At 45.2% G+C, this 15820-nt stretch overlaps 2 protein-coding genes across 3 annotated transcripts in view; both read right to left on the bottom strand.

The window, feature by feature from the left end:
* Nucleotides 1-15820, bottom strand: part of pafah1b3 (platelet-activating factor acetylhydrolase, isoform Ib, gamma subunit) — a 140099-nt gene that overhangs the window by 114900 nt on the left and 9379 nt on the right. Inside the window, exon 6 of one of the 2 annotated variants that reach the window (XR_009437681.1) lies at nucleotides 15140-15710. Coding sequence is in view for 1 of the 2 variants with exons in the window: in XM_059567672.1 (XP_059423655.1) it covers nucleotides 15453-15710 (258 nt within the window). In the remaining variant the exon portion in view is untranslated. Of the gene's footprint in view, nucleotides 1-14109; nucleotides 15711-15820 lie in introns of those variants that run through there. The other variant, XM_059567672.1, reaches the window with a different exon arrangement.
* zgc:158701 (uncharacterized protein LOC100151367 homolog) lies at nucleotides 2-2669 on the bottom strand. The gene is made up of 4 exons (XM_059567675.1): nucleotides 2315-2669; nucleotides 2143-2232; nucleotides 442-495; nucleotides 2-276 (listed from the first exon to the last, which is right to left on the bottom strand). The coding sequence occupies exons 1-4, from the start codon at nucleotides 2376-2378 to the stop codon at nucleotides 155-157; spliced, it is 330 nt and encodes a 109-aa protein (XP_059423658.1). The 5' UTR covers nucleotides 2379-2669; the 3' UTR covers nucleotides 2-154.

Raw genomic sequence — 15820 nt, 5'->3', positions numbered from 1 at the left:
AATTTTAAAACCTGAATGTAGAGCATTGACTAGAATAAATGTTATTGAACATAAGAGATACAAAAATAGTTCAGTATACACTACTTAATATATGGTGTGATAGGTACATGTTTAAAATTATGGCGGTGTAGCTGGTGAGTATAGTGACTGTTAGTTAAATCGGCATACTGATGCCTTTTTTCTCCTTCCTGTTTTCTCCAATCAACTGTTGGCATTTTTTAAATGTTGAAATTCCCTTCTTTTGGCACCATGCTTTCTTATCATTACTGAGGATTCCTGAAAATAAAACAAGAGATGTATGTATGTATTATAACTTCTGAAAAAACTAGTAACTTTTGTACAATTATTTTAGAAGCTTTCTTTTGACACAGTGTTTCGTGACCTGCTTGTATAACATAACAAAAAAAAATGGTCTGGGTAAATACAGGTTGCATGACTCACTATTTTGACGTTGCAACCCACAGGGACAGTTCTGCTCCAGTGCATTTCTTTTCCCTATGGAAAAAAACACATCAATTAAAATTAATAGGACTCTTTCATTTTATACAGTAAATACTACAAAGTATTACATTTGGGCAGCACATACTATTAGAGAATTTCTGAACCAAAACCTACATCACACTTTTAAGAAACACAACAAGACACATTTTACTACTGCAACACATAAAATAAAGAGTTTTCTTCAGAATTGCAAGGATCATTACTAAATGTTTATTAATGTATAAGAAGTTATAAGTGATTTCTGGCTCCTAGTATGTTATGATTGATTAAAATGTTATTTTTAAATCATTTGTTGCCATGGTAGGGCTTGCATAGACTTGTAGACTAGTCGGTGCTGTCGACTACAATCGCCTACTCGAGCATGCATTAACCATAATGCATGCACAGAGTTTGCAAATACGTGAATTTTAGGATTACAATATTGCGTGTAGCTGCTACTTTCTATGACTTTATTGATGTTGCATGTAAAATTTAAATATGTATTGTAATAATTAGGGGTGTGCCCATAGCTGAATAACTTATTCAGAATGGCACGGATTCAAAAAGAGTAACGGACCAGGAATAATTCTGCCTGAATATTCGGCTGAGGCTGGCATAGTCTAGTGTTTGCTTTAAAACAGATGAGCCAGGGGATCCGCGCAATATTATAAAAAGTCCTCTAAAGTCACGCAATAGTGTAAAGTGAATGAATGTAAACTATGAATGAAAAGAGCGCAATTCAAGCACCGCTTTGGTGTTGCCTCACCGTGAAATCAGAGCTTGGCAAGAGTAATATCACCTATAATAATACACCATACACATTCTATTATTTGTATATATTTAAAATTCTATGTTTTAGGCTACGATATGATGCGAATGAATGGAAAGCAAGCGCGCTCACCAATCAAACAGCCGCGCTGCGCGTCTCACTCTCTCAAAAACAAAACCAGTTCTCTCTCTCATAGGGTAATAATCATCTTAGAAACAGAAACATTTTATACTTGGCCTACATGTTTGCATCTTTATTTTTGCTGGTTTGCGTGGCACTCCGCATATTTGTTTAGAGAAGTTCACAAAAAGACTCGCTTAAAGAGTTCTTCGTAATGAAAATGTGCGCATTGAATTAATTCAGTCGAGTTCAAATGAACACTAACGTTTGTCATGACATCTCTCTGCTTGCATGATAAGTGTATTTTTAGAAATTAATAAATATTTTAGTTTAACACGGCATACCTGTTCAGTGATAACTATGAAAAAAGATATATCATGTAGTCATAACGCTCTTATCACGACGTTCCACTTGGTTTTATCCGAAAGAAGATACTAATCATTTTGTTTGTTACAGATATAAATACAGATTCAAATAGGCCTACATACAAATACTGACTGTTGCATGACAATTTAAATATGTAATATCATAATTATAAAGTTTTGACATTTTACATATGTAACTGTTGCATTAGGTTATGAATTAAGAACTATTTCATGTCTTCTCGTTTACAGTAGCATGAACCACGAGTAGTCGAGTAACTCAAGTATTTCTTAAATAAGAAATCTACTAGCAGAAATCAGTAGTCATGCAACCCCTATGCATAATGACCTGTAGGTAAAAAAAAAAATGCAACTTTCTGTAACTGTTTGCATAGACAAAAGATCACATACCAATGCAGTTACATGTCTTGCCCTGGTGCCTGGATATGACTTGACCTTTGACCACTGGAGACTTATTTGATTCTCCCACCTGAGGTTGTTCTGCAATAAAGGAGTATATAGAAACATATAAATACAAACAATAACACAAACTAACAATATTACAATAGAATTTGAATTTTACCTTGACAGTTGATGCTAGTGGTAATCACCACAGCAAAGACCAGCAGAGGCACCTGGAAGTTCATTGTTATCCCTAGCGCTTAGTCAGAAAATGAGAAACGTTGTCTAAAAGGATGCTCTTAAGTCTTCAAGACTTCTGCTTTTCAAGAGAACTCTGTTCAAATCTAGGGTTACACAGTATTTATATGACAAAGCTCCGATTTCTGGGGCTCAAAAGCCACATCTAATTATGCCCCAACTTGTTGGATAGAATTTTAGAAATGAAGAGTGAATGAAAAGTTGACAGCATATCTCGTTTACTGGGAACTGTCAAGATTTGGGATGAGGGCTGCATGCAATTTGGAAAAAGAAAGCCATTATTTTGCCTACTTTGTAATTCAAACTTTGATATGACCCCACACAGATTTTTTTCTTTTCTTTCTTTTTCTTACCATATCACATTTATAACTGTTCTGTTCAATTCAAAGGGGACCTATTTGGTCCAGTGACAAATGTTCTGCACTTGAGTGTTCTATGAGAATCCAGAGTTCAGGTTTCACTAAACCTTAGAAGAAATAATTTCTCCTTTCTCTTGTCTAATAACGTACTATGCGGTTACTGATGCGGTAACAGTGATATGTCATGATAAAAACATGATGGATGTTTTTGAGAACAAGAAGAACTTAGGTCAAACTTAATGCACACCTCAGGACCAAAAAAAATTCCTTAACAGCTAAATGATTTCAGGCATGCACACCATAATCAGTCTTGTATTCACTCAGATTCATTAAACTGAAAACACATGGTGGTCTCACTAAAAGTATTGTATAACTGATGAACAAAAATGGAAAAACATTGTCTTGGTCAAGAGTTTAACCTCAACCCAACTGAGATGAATTGGCATTACTAAGAATATGGTTGAAATAAAACCATTTAATGGTACAAAATTCTCTAGAATTGCTGTGCAGGTATGATTCACATTTGTCGAAAAACGTGGTTTTGATATGAATCCGTATTGTGTGTTAAGCAGACTGCGAAAATCAGTTCAAAGTTATTCAGAATATAAATGTCTTTCAGATAAGATGGAATGAAGAGAAATCAGATTCTACCTGTAAATGTACCTGCCGGTTACATGCTGACATATACAGTGCCTCATGAAAGTATTAATTTTTTCATATTTTGTTATGTTGCTGCCTTGTGTGAATTACTGTCACAACTTTGTTAATGTATTTAAAAAATAAGTACATTGTAAAAGTATATTCATAACCTTAACTTAGTACTTGGCTGAAGCACTTTTACTGCCTCATATCTTTTTGGGTACGATGTGACCAGCTTTGCTCATCATCATTTGGAAATTCTCTGTCATTCTTCTCTTCACCTCTCAAGCTCTGTCCGGTTGGATGGGGGCAGATGCACATTTTCAGGGTTCTCCAGAAATATTTGATTGGGTTCAATCCCAGGCTGTGGCTTGGCCACTCCAGGACTGTAGATTGAGGTGTGTGGTATTTTTTTTTTAACAGTTTAACATAATACTGCAACAAAAAAAAATGAAGGGGTATGAATACTTTCGCAAGGCACTATAGACATGTTGTGCTTGACGTTGAGTTAATAAAACTTCTAAAAAGAACTAAAGTTACATATGTCTAGTAACTGTCACTCACTGATTTAGATCTTGGAACTGTAATTCCATCTTTACCAGACTGAATCACTCAGCATGATCTCATATGTCACCCAACACATTTTTTTGTGTACACCATAACATGTCCCAGCTGAGTGTTTTGCAATGCTTATGTTGTAGCAGCAAAGACACAGTATCAACAGACTTCAGTTCATACGGCTCAATGAGACCTGACAGCCACTGAAGAATGTTTTCTGAAAGCAACTGTTGTTACTTTAATATCATAGATACACATGATTAAATTAATTTATAAGCACGTTTAATAACTAAATTTAATTCTTATGGCTTTTTTTCTTATTTTTATGGCTAGTTCAGGCTGTAAAATGTCAGCCTTGGTGTCCTTAAAGTGTATGTTTTAAAAATATATATATATTTTAAATCATACTAACCACAAATGTTTGGGTAATATTTAAAATCTTTTTTGTATACCAAAAAGTGATTTCTTGGCAAATGATGTAAAGTGAAATTTTCCTTTTTATTATGGACACATTAGGCCTAAAAAAAAAATGTGTTTGGTTCCGGTTTCCGACCGACCCTGTCAATTTATGTGCGACCCAAATTTATTTTATGAGACTGGGGAAGAACGATCTTTCACACATCGTTAATTAAATTACAGTTTCCTTTAAATGCTGTTTTACACTTAAGTAATCCGTTAAAAACCATTAAGTATTGCATCAAAACCCTTTAACTGTCAATTCCTAAAGTGAGCTATAACTTAAGGTTTGGAAATCGTAACATTAAGAGAAACACGGGGGGAGGGGGGAGTAAACAATATATCGCGGAACAGAGAGGGCACTGACAACATGCTGACAGACAGGACATTAACATTACCAGCTTACTTTTAATATGAAACAAAGTCTCATTTGGTTATTTCACCTTTCAAATGTGGTCATTTTTTAAAGAAATGTAAACAATAAATACCGTTTTGTGGCTCTTGAATGTGTCGAACAGATCGCTGTAAGTTAGATCATCAGTTAAAACTAACTGATCGTCTCTCGCTTCTAGTTAATTTATAGCATCAAAATCAAATAAACCACATAAATGAACATAACAAAGAATGTTGTTTGACTACAAAAAGATGTCTGTACACTCCGTTTTTCAAGTTCAAATCCTCCATGTTAATCTTACTATGAGATCGCCTGTCAAACTCCCGCGAAGGCTTTTTGTGTGTGTGTGTGCGTTTTGCGTGTCTATGGCAACAACAGACTTTAAACGGGAATACAGAATCACTGTAGTAAAAGTACCGGTACACACATTTAAAATCAGCGCGTGTGTGTGTGTGTAAAACTGCCACTGGAGAAAAAAAATAAAAAAATAAAAATAAAAATAAATCCCTACCGACCAATGACTAGAGGTCTTCACAGTGCACCCGAGACCCGTCGACCCCGGACCCGACCCGGGACCCGTACGGGTTCGGGTCTATATTTTAAATCATCAGCCGGGTCCGGGTCGGGTCCGAAACTATTACCTCGGGTCCCGGGTCTGTTTAACATTGTGTGTAATACCCGTGCGATCGGAATCATCGGACTCGGAGAACATCCGGCCGTGATCAAAGACTGCTTGTGTTTTTTGTAACTTGCAACTTGTAAAATTAGGAAAAGAAAAGAGTGAGCCAAAAAAAGTGATCGATCTCTCTCTCTCTCTCTCTGCTTTTAGAAGCAGAGCGCGCACGGTATTAATGCTTAAAGACTTGACACACTCATATTTAATATATTTCAAATCAGCAACACAATCTGAGGTGAACTGTCACATTAATGTTTTCTATGACGCTCAAATTGCGTTAAAGCATTTTAGGTTGATACAGCTAGCACGCATGTGCAGTCTCGATCGCGTTTCATGTTTATATGGCAACCAGTGAGGGACACTTCGACCGCCAAACCGCGTTTTACATTTTCTCCCATTTTTATAATATTATAAATAAACCGTTTAATCTTAAAGTTTTAGTGGTTAGATTCAGACTCGATGCAGAGCAGAGAGCACAGAGATCAGATGATAGCAAATAAATAACGTCAGCAGCCATGGCATTGTACGAGCTATCGTTATTATAGTTCAAAAGGGCAAAGAGTCGAAGTTATTATGCGAGTTAATGTCACACCCAGGGGCTGGCTATGCTTTAACTAAGCCACACCCCTTCTCAACTTCCACCTCGAGGAGGTCCCCAAACCCGACCCAATGGCCAAACAACACGAGAACAAGTAAGTGATAAAACAATCTTTATTTAAATATCTAAAAATAGCTTGGGGAATAGGGAAAGGGCAATTAAAACTAAACTCTGACTCGGCCCTCCAGATGGGCTATGGCCGGGAAGAGGTCAGGGAGCAAGGGGGCCACGGGGATCCGGGGCGTGGGACTCGGGCCCCGGCCTGAGTCTTAGGTATCCGTAGCGCCCTCCTTCTTCCTCCTCTTCGCTGAATACAGCTCACGGTAAGTACTGGTTCACTCAGTTCGTTCTCGAGGTGCTCACTCTCTTTCTCTTCCTCCACAGGCAACGGGCTCTTTCTCTTTCTCCACAGGCAACGGCTGGGACACACAGGCACAGTTAATTCAGCTTGGTTTTGCTCTCACCTCTTCGCTGATTACAGCTCACAGTAAGTACTGGTTCACACAGTTCGTTCCTTGGGTGCTCACTCGCTTTCTCTTTCTCCACAGGCAACGGCTGGGACACACAGGCACAGTTAGTTCAGCTTGGTTCTGCTCTCACCTCTTCGCTGATTACAGCTCACAGTAAGTACTGGTTCACACAGTTCGTTCCTTGGGTGCTCACTCGCTTTCTCTTTCTCCACAGGCAGCGGCGTAAGTACAGGTTTCCTCAGTCTCTCCTCGTGTTACCCACTCTCTCTCCTTTTCTCTCCACAGGTATCAACTTGGGCACAATAGCACAGTTAGTTTGCTTTGAATGGCTCTCACCTCTGGGCTGGACACAGCGTACTGTAAGTACAGGGTTCGCTCTATTCCTCCTCGTGTTATTCACTCTCTCTCTCCTTTTCTCTCCACAGGTATCAACTTGGGCACAATAGCACAGTTAGTTTGCTTTGAATGGCTCTCACCTCTGGGCTGGACACAGCGTACTGTAAGTACAGGGTTCGCTCTATTCCTCCTCGTGTTATTCACCTCTCTCTCCTTTTCTCTCCACAGGTATCAACTTGGGCACAATAGCACAGGTGCATCGAATTCCCTGATTTTCCTTCTTACGGCGCTACCGGAAGTTCCGGTGTTCTGTTTTTCCGGTCCGGGCGGAAACGCTTCCGGGCGGAACCAAACTTCCCGAATTTTGGTTCCGCCCCTAAAGATCGTCACCTTGTGACATCCTCCCCCGCCAATCCGTTCTAGTCCCTAGAACGTCCTCGGGCTGTCCACTCCCCATAGCGGGCAGGGGGTCGGCCTCGGTTCTCTCGCCGGGATCGTCTCACTGGTGAATCGGGCTCAGCTTGTTCAGGGGCTGCTTCTGGTTCTCTCGGGGCGATCGGGGGTGGTGCCACCACGGGTCTCCCTGGTACCACAGCCCAACCTTCAACCCAGGGGGCCGCTGGTACAGGTTCCGTGGGGACTTCTTCCACGGCTTCAGGGTAGTTAGGGCATGGGCGAATCATGTTCCGGTGCACCACACGGTCGGGGCCTGACTTCCCTTCTGGCCGGATGGTATAGACCGGCTGCCCCGGCCTCTGCTGCCGGCAGACTACATAAGGGGTGGCCTCCCAACGGTCACTCAGTTTCCCCTTCCCCTGCCGCCGATTATCTCTCACCAACACCCTCTCTCCTGGCAGTAGAGGGGCTTCTCTAGCAGTCCGATCATACAACCGCTTACTTTTCTCTCCTGCCGTCTGTATCCTTTTTGACACCTGCTCATAGGCGAAATGCAAGCGCTGGTGATGGCGCCCCACCCACTCCGTTACACTTGCTTCCTCTTGGTCGGCTATCACTCCTAGGACCAGGTCAGTAGGCATTCGTATGTGTCTGCCAAACATCAGGTAAGTGGGAGCGTAACCCGTAGTACTATGTATACTGTTGTTATAGGCCTGTAGGAGGTTTGGCAAGGCACTCACCCAATCGTCCTGCCGTTGTTGGTCCAAGGTCCCCAGCAGCCCCAATAGGGTCTGATTGAATCTCTCACAGCCGCCGTTCCCCTGAGGATGATACGAAGTGGTGTGAGTTTTCGTGCAACCGTACAACTGGCATAGTTCTCTAATTACCCTGGACTCAAAGTTGGCTCCTTGATCGGAGTGCAGAAACTCCGGGCATCCGAACGTCTGGAAGACGGCCCGCCATAAAACTGTAGCGGTGGTGGTTGCAGTCTGGTCGAGGGTGGGGATAGCCCAAGCGTACTTTGTGAACAAATCCGTTATTACCAAGATGTTCTGGTAGCGATCTCGTGGTCGGCCCAGTGTCAAGAAGTCCATAGCCATGATATGAAGGGGGGCCTTCGCATGGATGGGTACCATTGGCGCTCGGACCTCCCGTCTGGACTTAAACAATATGCATCTCGGGCAAGCTTGAATTAGGGCGTGCACCGATGCCTCTAGCCCGGGCCAAAAGAAGAATCTCCTAAGCAGGGACACGGTCCTCTCCTGTCCCTGATGCCCCAACTGGTTGTGGTACGCCGAAACTAAAGCCGTTACCTCATCTGCGGGTACCACGATCTGGCGTACTTCTTCGCCCAACTTCGGGTCACTGACCCTTCTGCACAAAACGCCATCTCTCAGCTCCAGCCTGTCCCATTGCCCCAGCAGCCTCCTCCCAGTATCCGTCTGGGCTAACCTCTCCGCTGGCGTCAGCCGTCGGCCCTGTTCCAGCCATTCTCTTACCAGCCGCACATCTTGATCCCTGGCCTGTCTCTCCCTCCACCGACGGGGATCCCATCCCCAGTTCTCAGGCACGGCCTCTTGTCTGCTGCCTGGTGCCTCTACTGCTCCTACCATATAGCCCTCCTCCGGGCTGGCCCCTCCGGGGCTTTCCGCTTCGGGCAGCCTTGAGAGGACGTCCGCGTTCGTGTGTTCACGCCCTGGTCGGTACTGTAGTTGATAGTCAAAGTTGGCCAGTTGGGCCACCCACCGCTGCTCCACGGCTCCCAGCTTCGCCGTCTGTAAGTGTACTAATGGGTTATTGTCTGTAATGATCGTCACCTTGGCACCCCAGAGGTAGTCTTTAAATTTCTCACTTAGGGCCCACTTCAACGCCAGCAGCTCCAATTTGAAAGAACTATAGTTCGCATCGTTCCTCTCGGCTGGGTGGAGGCTCCGGCTGGCGTACGCGATGACCCTCTCAACTCCGTCCTGCCGTTGAGCCAACACCGCTCCCAGCCCGAGATTGCTGGCATCTGTATACAAAAGGAATGGTTTTGTGAAATCTGCGTATGCCAAGATAGGGGCCTGTAGCAGCTCCTGCTTCAATGTCTGGAACGCCGACTCACAATTTGCATCCCAGTCTACGTTGGGCGACCCCCGGCCCCGGTTACGACCTGTGCCAACCAGCAACTGATTAAGGGGTTTAGCAATTTTTGAAAAGTCCTTTATGAAACGCCTATAGTATCCCACAAATCCTAAAAAGGATCGCACTTGCCTCACTGTCCTCGGGGCCTTCCAGTCCTTCACGGCCGATACCTTTCCAGGATCGACGGACACTCCAGCCGCACTGACCACGTGGCCCAGAAAGTTGACTTCTCTCCGTAGTAAGTGACACTTATTGGGCTGTAGTTTCAATCCGTACTTCTCCATGGCCCGAAAGACTTCCTCGAGGTGCCTCAGGTGTGAATCAAAATCTGGGGAGTAGACAATCACATCATCCAGGTAAACTAATACTGACTCCATTAACTGACCTCCCAAGCACCGCTGCATCAGCCGCTGGAAGGTGGCCGGAGCGTTACAGAGCCCGAAAGGCATCCGGTCCCATTCAAATAGTCCAAACGGGGTTGTAAAGGCAGTCTTCTCCCGGTCTGCTTCGGCCACCTGCACCTGCCAGTAGCCACTGGCCAAATCTAGGGTAGAGTACCATGCCGACTGCGTGAGGCTGGCAAGCGAATCTTCGATCCGTGGCAAAGGGAAAGCGTCTTTCTTAGTCACGAGGTTCAGCTTACGGTAGTCCACGCAGAATCTCCAAGCCCCCGTCTTCTTTTGCACCAGCACTATGGGGGCCGCCCACGGGCTGCTGCTTTCCCTAACAACTCCTTGCTTCAGCATGCCTTGCAGGAGTGTACGTACCTCGGTATACAAAGTGGGCGGAATTGGGCGATACCTCTCCCGGCTGGGCCCTGCATCCCCGGTAGGTATATGATGTTGTACCACCTGGGTGCATCCGTAGTCTTCGTCGTGGGTGGCGAACACATGCTGCCATCTCCGAAGGAGGGCCTGTAACTTCTGTGTCTGTGCTTGCTCTAAATCCTCCCCTTGTAACGACTCACCCGCCAGGTGGCTCGGCACACTCCTCTCCATACCACCCCATGGGGTGTCTACTTGTGTCAGGGCCACCTCGATGACAGTGGGGCACACCTGACGAAAACTAATATCCCTCTCTTCCCTTACTTGGTGGGATGTAACCGTTGTCAGACGGGCTAATCGTTGGTGCCGATGTAGTTGCACCGCGTATGGATGTACATTCCGTATCCTCACGGGGACTCTCCCCCGCCGGACCGTCGATAATCCTCGTGCCACTTCCACTTGTGGACAATCCACATGGGGCTCCACCAGCACCCACTCTTCTGGGCCCGCTCTTCGGGGCGGTACTCGCGCCCACACAACAGCCTCACTTTTTGCGGGGACAGACAAAGCAAAACGACACATCACTCTTCCTACCTCTTCCTGTTCCCTGCGGACTTGGCTCATTTGCACCCTTCGACAGTCAGCTACCACACACTCCCACTTGGGCCTCTCTGCAGGTGGTATCTTCGATACGGGCCTAGCCCGAAATAGCTCTTCCCAGCAATCAGCGAGGACATTCATGCCCAACAGGGCTCGATGTGCACCCAGACAATGGTCTTGCACGATAATCACACCTTTCTGGGGGACCATCACTCCGTGAACCTCTAGGTCCGTCAATCGGTAGCCAATATATGGGATGTCGAGGCCGTTTGCGCCCTTCAGAGTAAGCCAGGGGGCCTCCGCCCCTGGTGCCCCTTGTTTCCCAAACACTTCTTCGGATAAACTCTCAGCAAACAACGTCACTTGGGAGCCTGTGTCTACCAGGCATTGAATCTCCTTGCCGCACACTCTCACCTTCGCCACGGGGCTACGCCCAATCATCTGGCTCCTAGAGCCATATCCTCTTCCAGGGTCTTCTCGAGGGGTCCCGGCCACACGACCCACAGTGGCCGGCCGACCTAAAAACCCCCTTCTGACGCCCTGCGGGGCCCACACTGACGGCTATAGTGACCTGGTTTGCCACAGCGGTTACAGATGGGTCGCCCTTGCTCGTCCCATTCGAAACGGGGCCGGTTAAAGTGGTTCGGGCGCCTGAACGGCTCTCGGCCTCCCTCTGAGTACACTCGGTCTCGGGGCGCCGGCCGTGGTTCCTCCCGCGCCCGTCCTTGGCGCAATTCTCCTACGAGGGCTTTAGACAGTTCAGACATCTGGTCGCGGACATCTTTCAAAAGTTCAGCCTTCAGTGCTTGCTTCCAGTCAGGGCCTCCGGGTTGTGCTGGTGCTACTTCACTGACAACCGCACACACTGGGGAACCACTCACCTCAGTCTCATCACCTTCCAGGGCCAGTGCCTCTTTCTTCAGATCTTCGAACGTAAGACCCGGGTCCCTTCGAAACTGGATACGTAGGCTCTGTCTCACCGGACCCTCCTTCAACCCCAGAAGAAACTGGTCCCGCAATAGAGTCTCTCCATCTCCCAACCCGTGGTCCCGACGGGTCTGTAGTCGGGCGAATTGCTCTCGCAACCTCAGGGCGAAAGCTCTAATCGGTTGGCGGGGGCCCTGCTTACAATTGAAGAACTGGGAGCGAAGGACAGCTACGGGGGTGTGGTCACCATACTGTTCAGTGAGGAACTGGAACACGGTTTGGGCGTTGGCTCTAACGGCTTCGGGGGCGGCATGCACCTCTCGCCGCGCTTCTCCATCCAGGGAGTTTAACACAAATTGAAGCCGCTGGGCTGCACTAAGGCCCTGTAGGTCGGCCAAGTACTCTAGTTGAGCCTTCCATTCAGACAATCGTACCTCGGATTCTGTCCCCCCATATTTTTGAATCCAGGGGCTCCCCATAAAAACGGGCATGGCACGGGGTTGGGCTGAAAGCCCCGCGTTGTCGGTCATTGGACGACCTTGGTTACTCAACTCGAGGTGGAAACCCTGCCGACTACGCCAAATCTGTCACACCCAGGGGCTGGCTATGCTTTAACTAAGCCACACCCCTTCTCAACTTCCACCTCGAGGAGGTCCCCAAACCCGACCCAATGGCCAAACAACACGAGAACAAGTAAGTGATAAAACAATCTTTATTTAAATATCTAAAAATAGCTTGGGGAATAGGGAAAGGGCAATTAAAACTAAACTCTGACTCGGCCCTCCAGATGGGCTATGGCCGGGAAGAGGTCAGGGAGCAAGGGGGCCACGGGGATCCGGGGCGTGGGACTCGGGCCCCGGCCTGAGTCTTAGGTATCCGTAGCGCCCTCCTTCTTCCTCCTCTTCGCTGAATACAGCTCACGGTAAGTACTGGTTCACTCAGTTCGTTCTCGAGGTGCTCACTCTCTTTCTCTTCCTCCACAGGCAACGGGCTCTTTCTCTTTCTCCACAGGCAACGGCTGGGACACACAGGCACAGTTAATTCAGCTTGGTTTTGCTCTCACCTCTTCGCTGATTACAGCTCACAGTAAGTACTGGTTCACACAGTTCGTTCCTTGGGTGCTCACTCGCTTTCTCTTTCTCCACAGGCAACGGCTGGGACACACAGGCACAGTTAGTTCAGCTTGGTTCTGCTCTCACCTCTTCGCTGATTACAGCTCACAGTAAGTACTGGTTCACACAGTTCGTTCCTTGGGTGCTCACTCGCTTTCTCTTTCTCCACAGGCAGCGGCGTAAGTACAGGTTTCCTCAGTCTCTCCTCGTGTTACCCACTCTCTCTCCTTTTCTCTCCACAGGTATCAACTTGGGCACAATAGCACAGTTAGTTTGCTTTGAATGGCTCTCACCTCTGGGCTGGACACAGCGTACTGTAAGTACAGGGTTCGCTCTATTCCTCCTCGTGTTATTCACTCTCTCTCTCCTTTTCTCTCCACAGGTATCAACTTGGGCACAATAGCACAGTTAGTTTGCTTTGAATGGCTCTCACCTCTGGGCTGGACACAGCGTACTGTAAGTACAGGGTTCGCTCTATTCCTCCTCGTGTTATTCACCTCTCTCTCCTTTTCTCTCCACAGGTATCAACTTGGGCACAATAGCACAGGTGCATCGAATTCCCTGATTTTCCTTCTTACGGCGCTACCGGAAGTTCCGGTGTTCTGTTTTTCCGGTCCGGGCGGAAACGCTTCCGGGCGGAACCAAACTTCCCGAATTTTGGTTCCGCCCCTAAAGATCGTCACCTTGTGACATTAACTCGAGTCAGAATGTACATGTGCACAGTAGGATTTGTCATCCGTCACCGTGACATCAAGTGGATTTTTAAGCTGAAATAATGAGTGGATTCAGCTTGGACTTGGAATAACGAGAGGAATAACATGAATAACTTTCTTGTCGGAGGATTAATGCATCACAGGCAGGTACAAGGAAGAGATACTACGCCTCTTTAAATTAGGTAAGACAAAAAGCTTTATTTTTCGCAACAGGTTTATTAACTTGTAATAGTAATTTAAGGTGGAATATGTGAACGTCGGGTCCAGTCGGGTCTGTGTCTTCCCGGCGGGTTCGGGTCCAGATTTTAAATAATATACGGGTCCGGGTCGGGTCCTGGTAGGCATTTCTCGGATCTACACGGGTCCGGGTCCAGTTTTTGAAATATTAGACGGGTCCGGGTCGGTTCGGTGTAGTACATTACGGGTCTCTTTCGGGTTCGGGCACGAATTTTTGGACCCGTGAAGACCTCTACCAATGACCTCAACTGAAAACCAACCGGAACCAAACTTTTTTTCTTTTTTAGGCCTTATATCCATGATTCATAAACTAAACATAACATTTCAAATAACTATAAGGAAATCCAAAACCTGACAAGTTTTCCATGATAACTGTTTATTGCAGCACCAGGCATGACATCGAACTCCTCAATTTCTGGAATCGCCCAAGACTACTGGAAGATAGTAGCGTTCACAAAAACCCTTCAGACAAAGCAGTACGAACACAAACACCAGGACAAAGCAGCAGAAGAATCACACACCATAACCACATTCTTCACCATTTGAAAGTGATGGTTTGTTAGTAGTAATACAACAATACAATTTAACTGTAATACAATAAAAATAAAACCAGTGATTGGCTCCTTATGATTTAAATTCTCAACTTAAAAGATAATTTCGCCCAATCCTTTAGTTATGCGATTTTAGAATTCCATCCACTGTATAAATCTTTCAGATACCCCGGTGCATAAAGTTCACATAATTCACCTGCTGTCTTGCGATTCGACAGTTTATCACACACTGGAACAAAACACTAAATGAACAATACAAATATAAAGTAGGCATATACCTGGGAGAAAATTACAAAAATAACAAAAATACTGTACAAAATAAATGAAACACTAATTCAGTGTTTATCACCAGGTGTCTAAACAATACATCTGAGGGAATCATTTTAAAGGTACATAACTTTTTGTGAAGCACCTACCCTTTTCTCAGAAAAGAGCATATGGGCATGTACTGTGGACAATCAGTAATGGAGAACAAACCAAATTAACTCATATTGTTCCTTTCAACAAGTAAATGAAGAGTTGTCACCATCGAAGAGCTATACTGCATGCTTCCGGGGAAAGCTGCTGTTTCCTACACAAGCATTACATGAAATTATTCAGCAATCAAGCCACGATAGCAGCACATAGCCCTTATGTGAACTTCAACAGCCATTAGTCATCAGAGCTCAACGATGGAATAACATCATTTGAGTATTTGCATCTTGTAAATATACACATTTTGCATAAAGAGAATAAATCTGACAGAATTTGAAGGGATAGTTCCCCCAAAAAATAAAAATCTGTTTTATTTAGCCTCATGTCATTCTAAACCTGCATGACTACTTATTTTGTGGAGCACAGAAGAAAATGCATTGGGGACAAAAATAGAACAACATGAACAATGACATCACAGATTTTTTTTTTTTTTTTTTTGATGAACTATCCCTTTAAGTAGGTTCCCAGTGAACAATAAAATCTATTTTTTGTAGTAACAAGGAAGCAATAATGTATATTGATGGAAAGCATGTGATATACAGTATATGCGTTTATGTATATTAAGCAGTCATGAGTTTTATAAAGGGTGTTTATATCCCAGCAATGCTTAATTTGTGGAGCATAAAGGATACGTTAATGGACATGTAAGGGTGTTTCTGCTGTATTTTTTTGTGTGTTCAGGGAGCATGTTTATCTAACAGGGATCTAATGCGTTCATGTAAGGGCTGGCACACCCTCTGGTAGGCCCGAGGCGTGAGGTGCAGATAATCATACATGTCCTGATGTGCGATGGAACCATCTGATTGAATGAACCCAGGGTCCATGTCCAGAAAGGAGGCATGAGACAGAGACACTACCTCAGCCTGAACTAGATCATTCACACTCGCATTACGTGCACGAAGAGGGTTTGGACTTTTGCCTCTCGGCAGCAACCCCTAGTGGAGAGGAAAGAGAGCATTACATTACATTACAGATGATAAGTTTGGGCCTTTTACACCAAACAATGTACAGTTGTGGCCAAAAGTTTTGAGAATTACATAAATAT

The sequence above is a fragment of the Carassius carassius genome, chromosome 15 (genome assembly GCF_963082965.1).
Source record: "Carassius carassius chromosome 15, fCarCar2.1, whole genome shotgun sequence".
Taxonomy (NCBI): Eukaryota; Metazoa; Chordata; class Actinopteri; order Cypriniformes; family Cyprinidae; genus Carassius; species Carassius carassius.
This window is presented reverse-complemented; position numbering and strand designations above follow the sequence as displayed.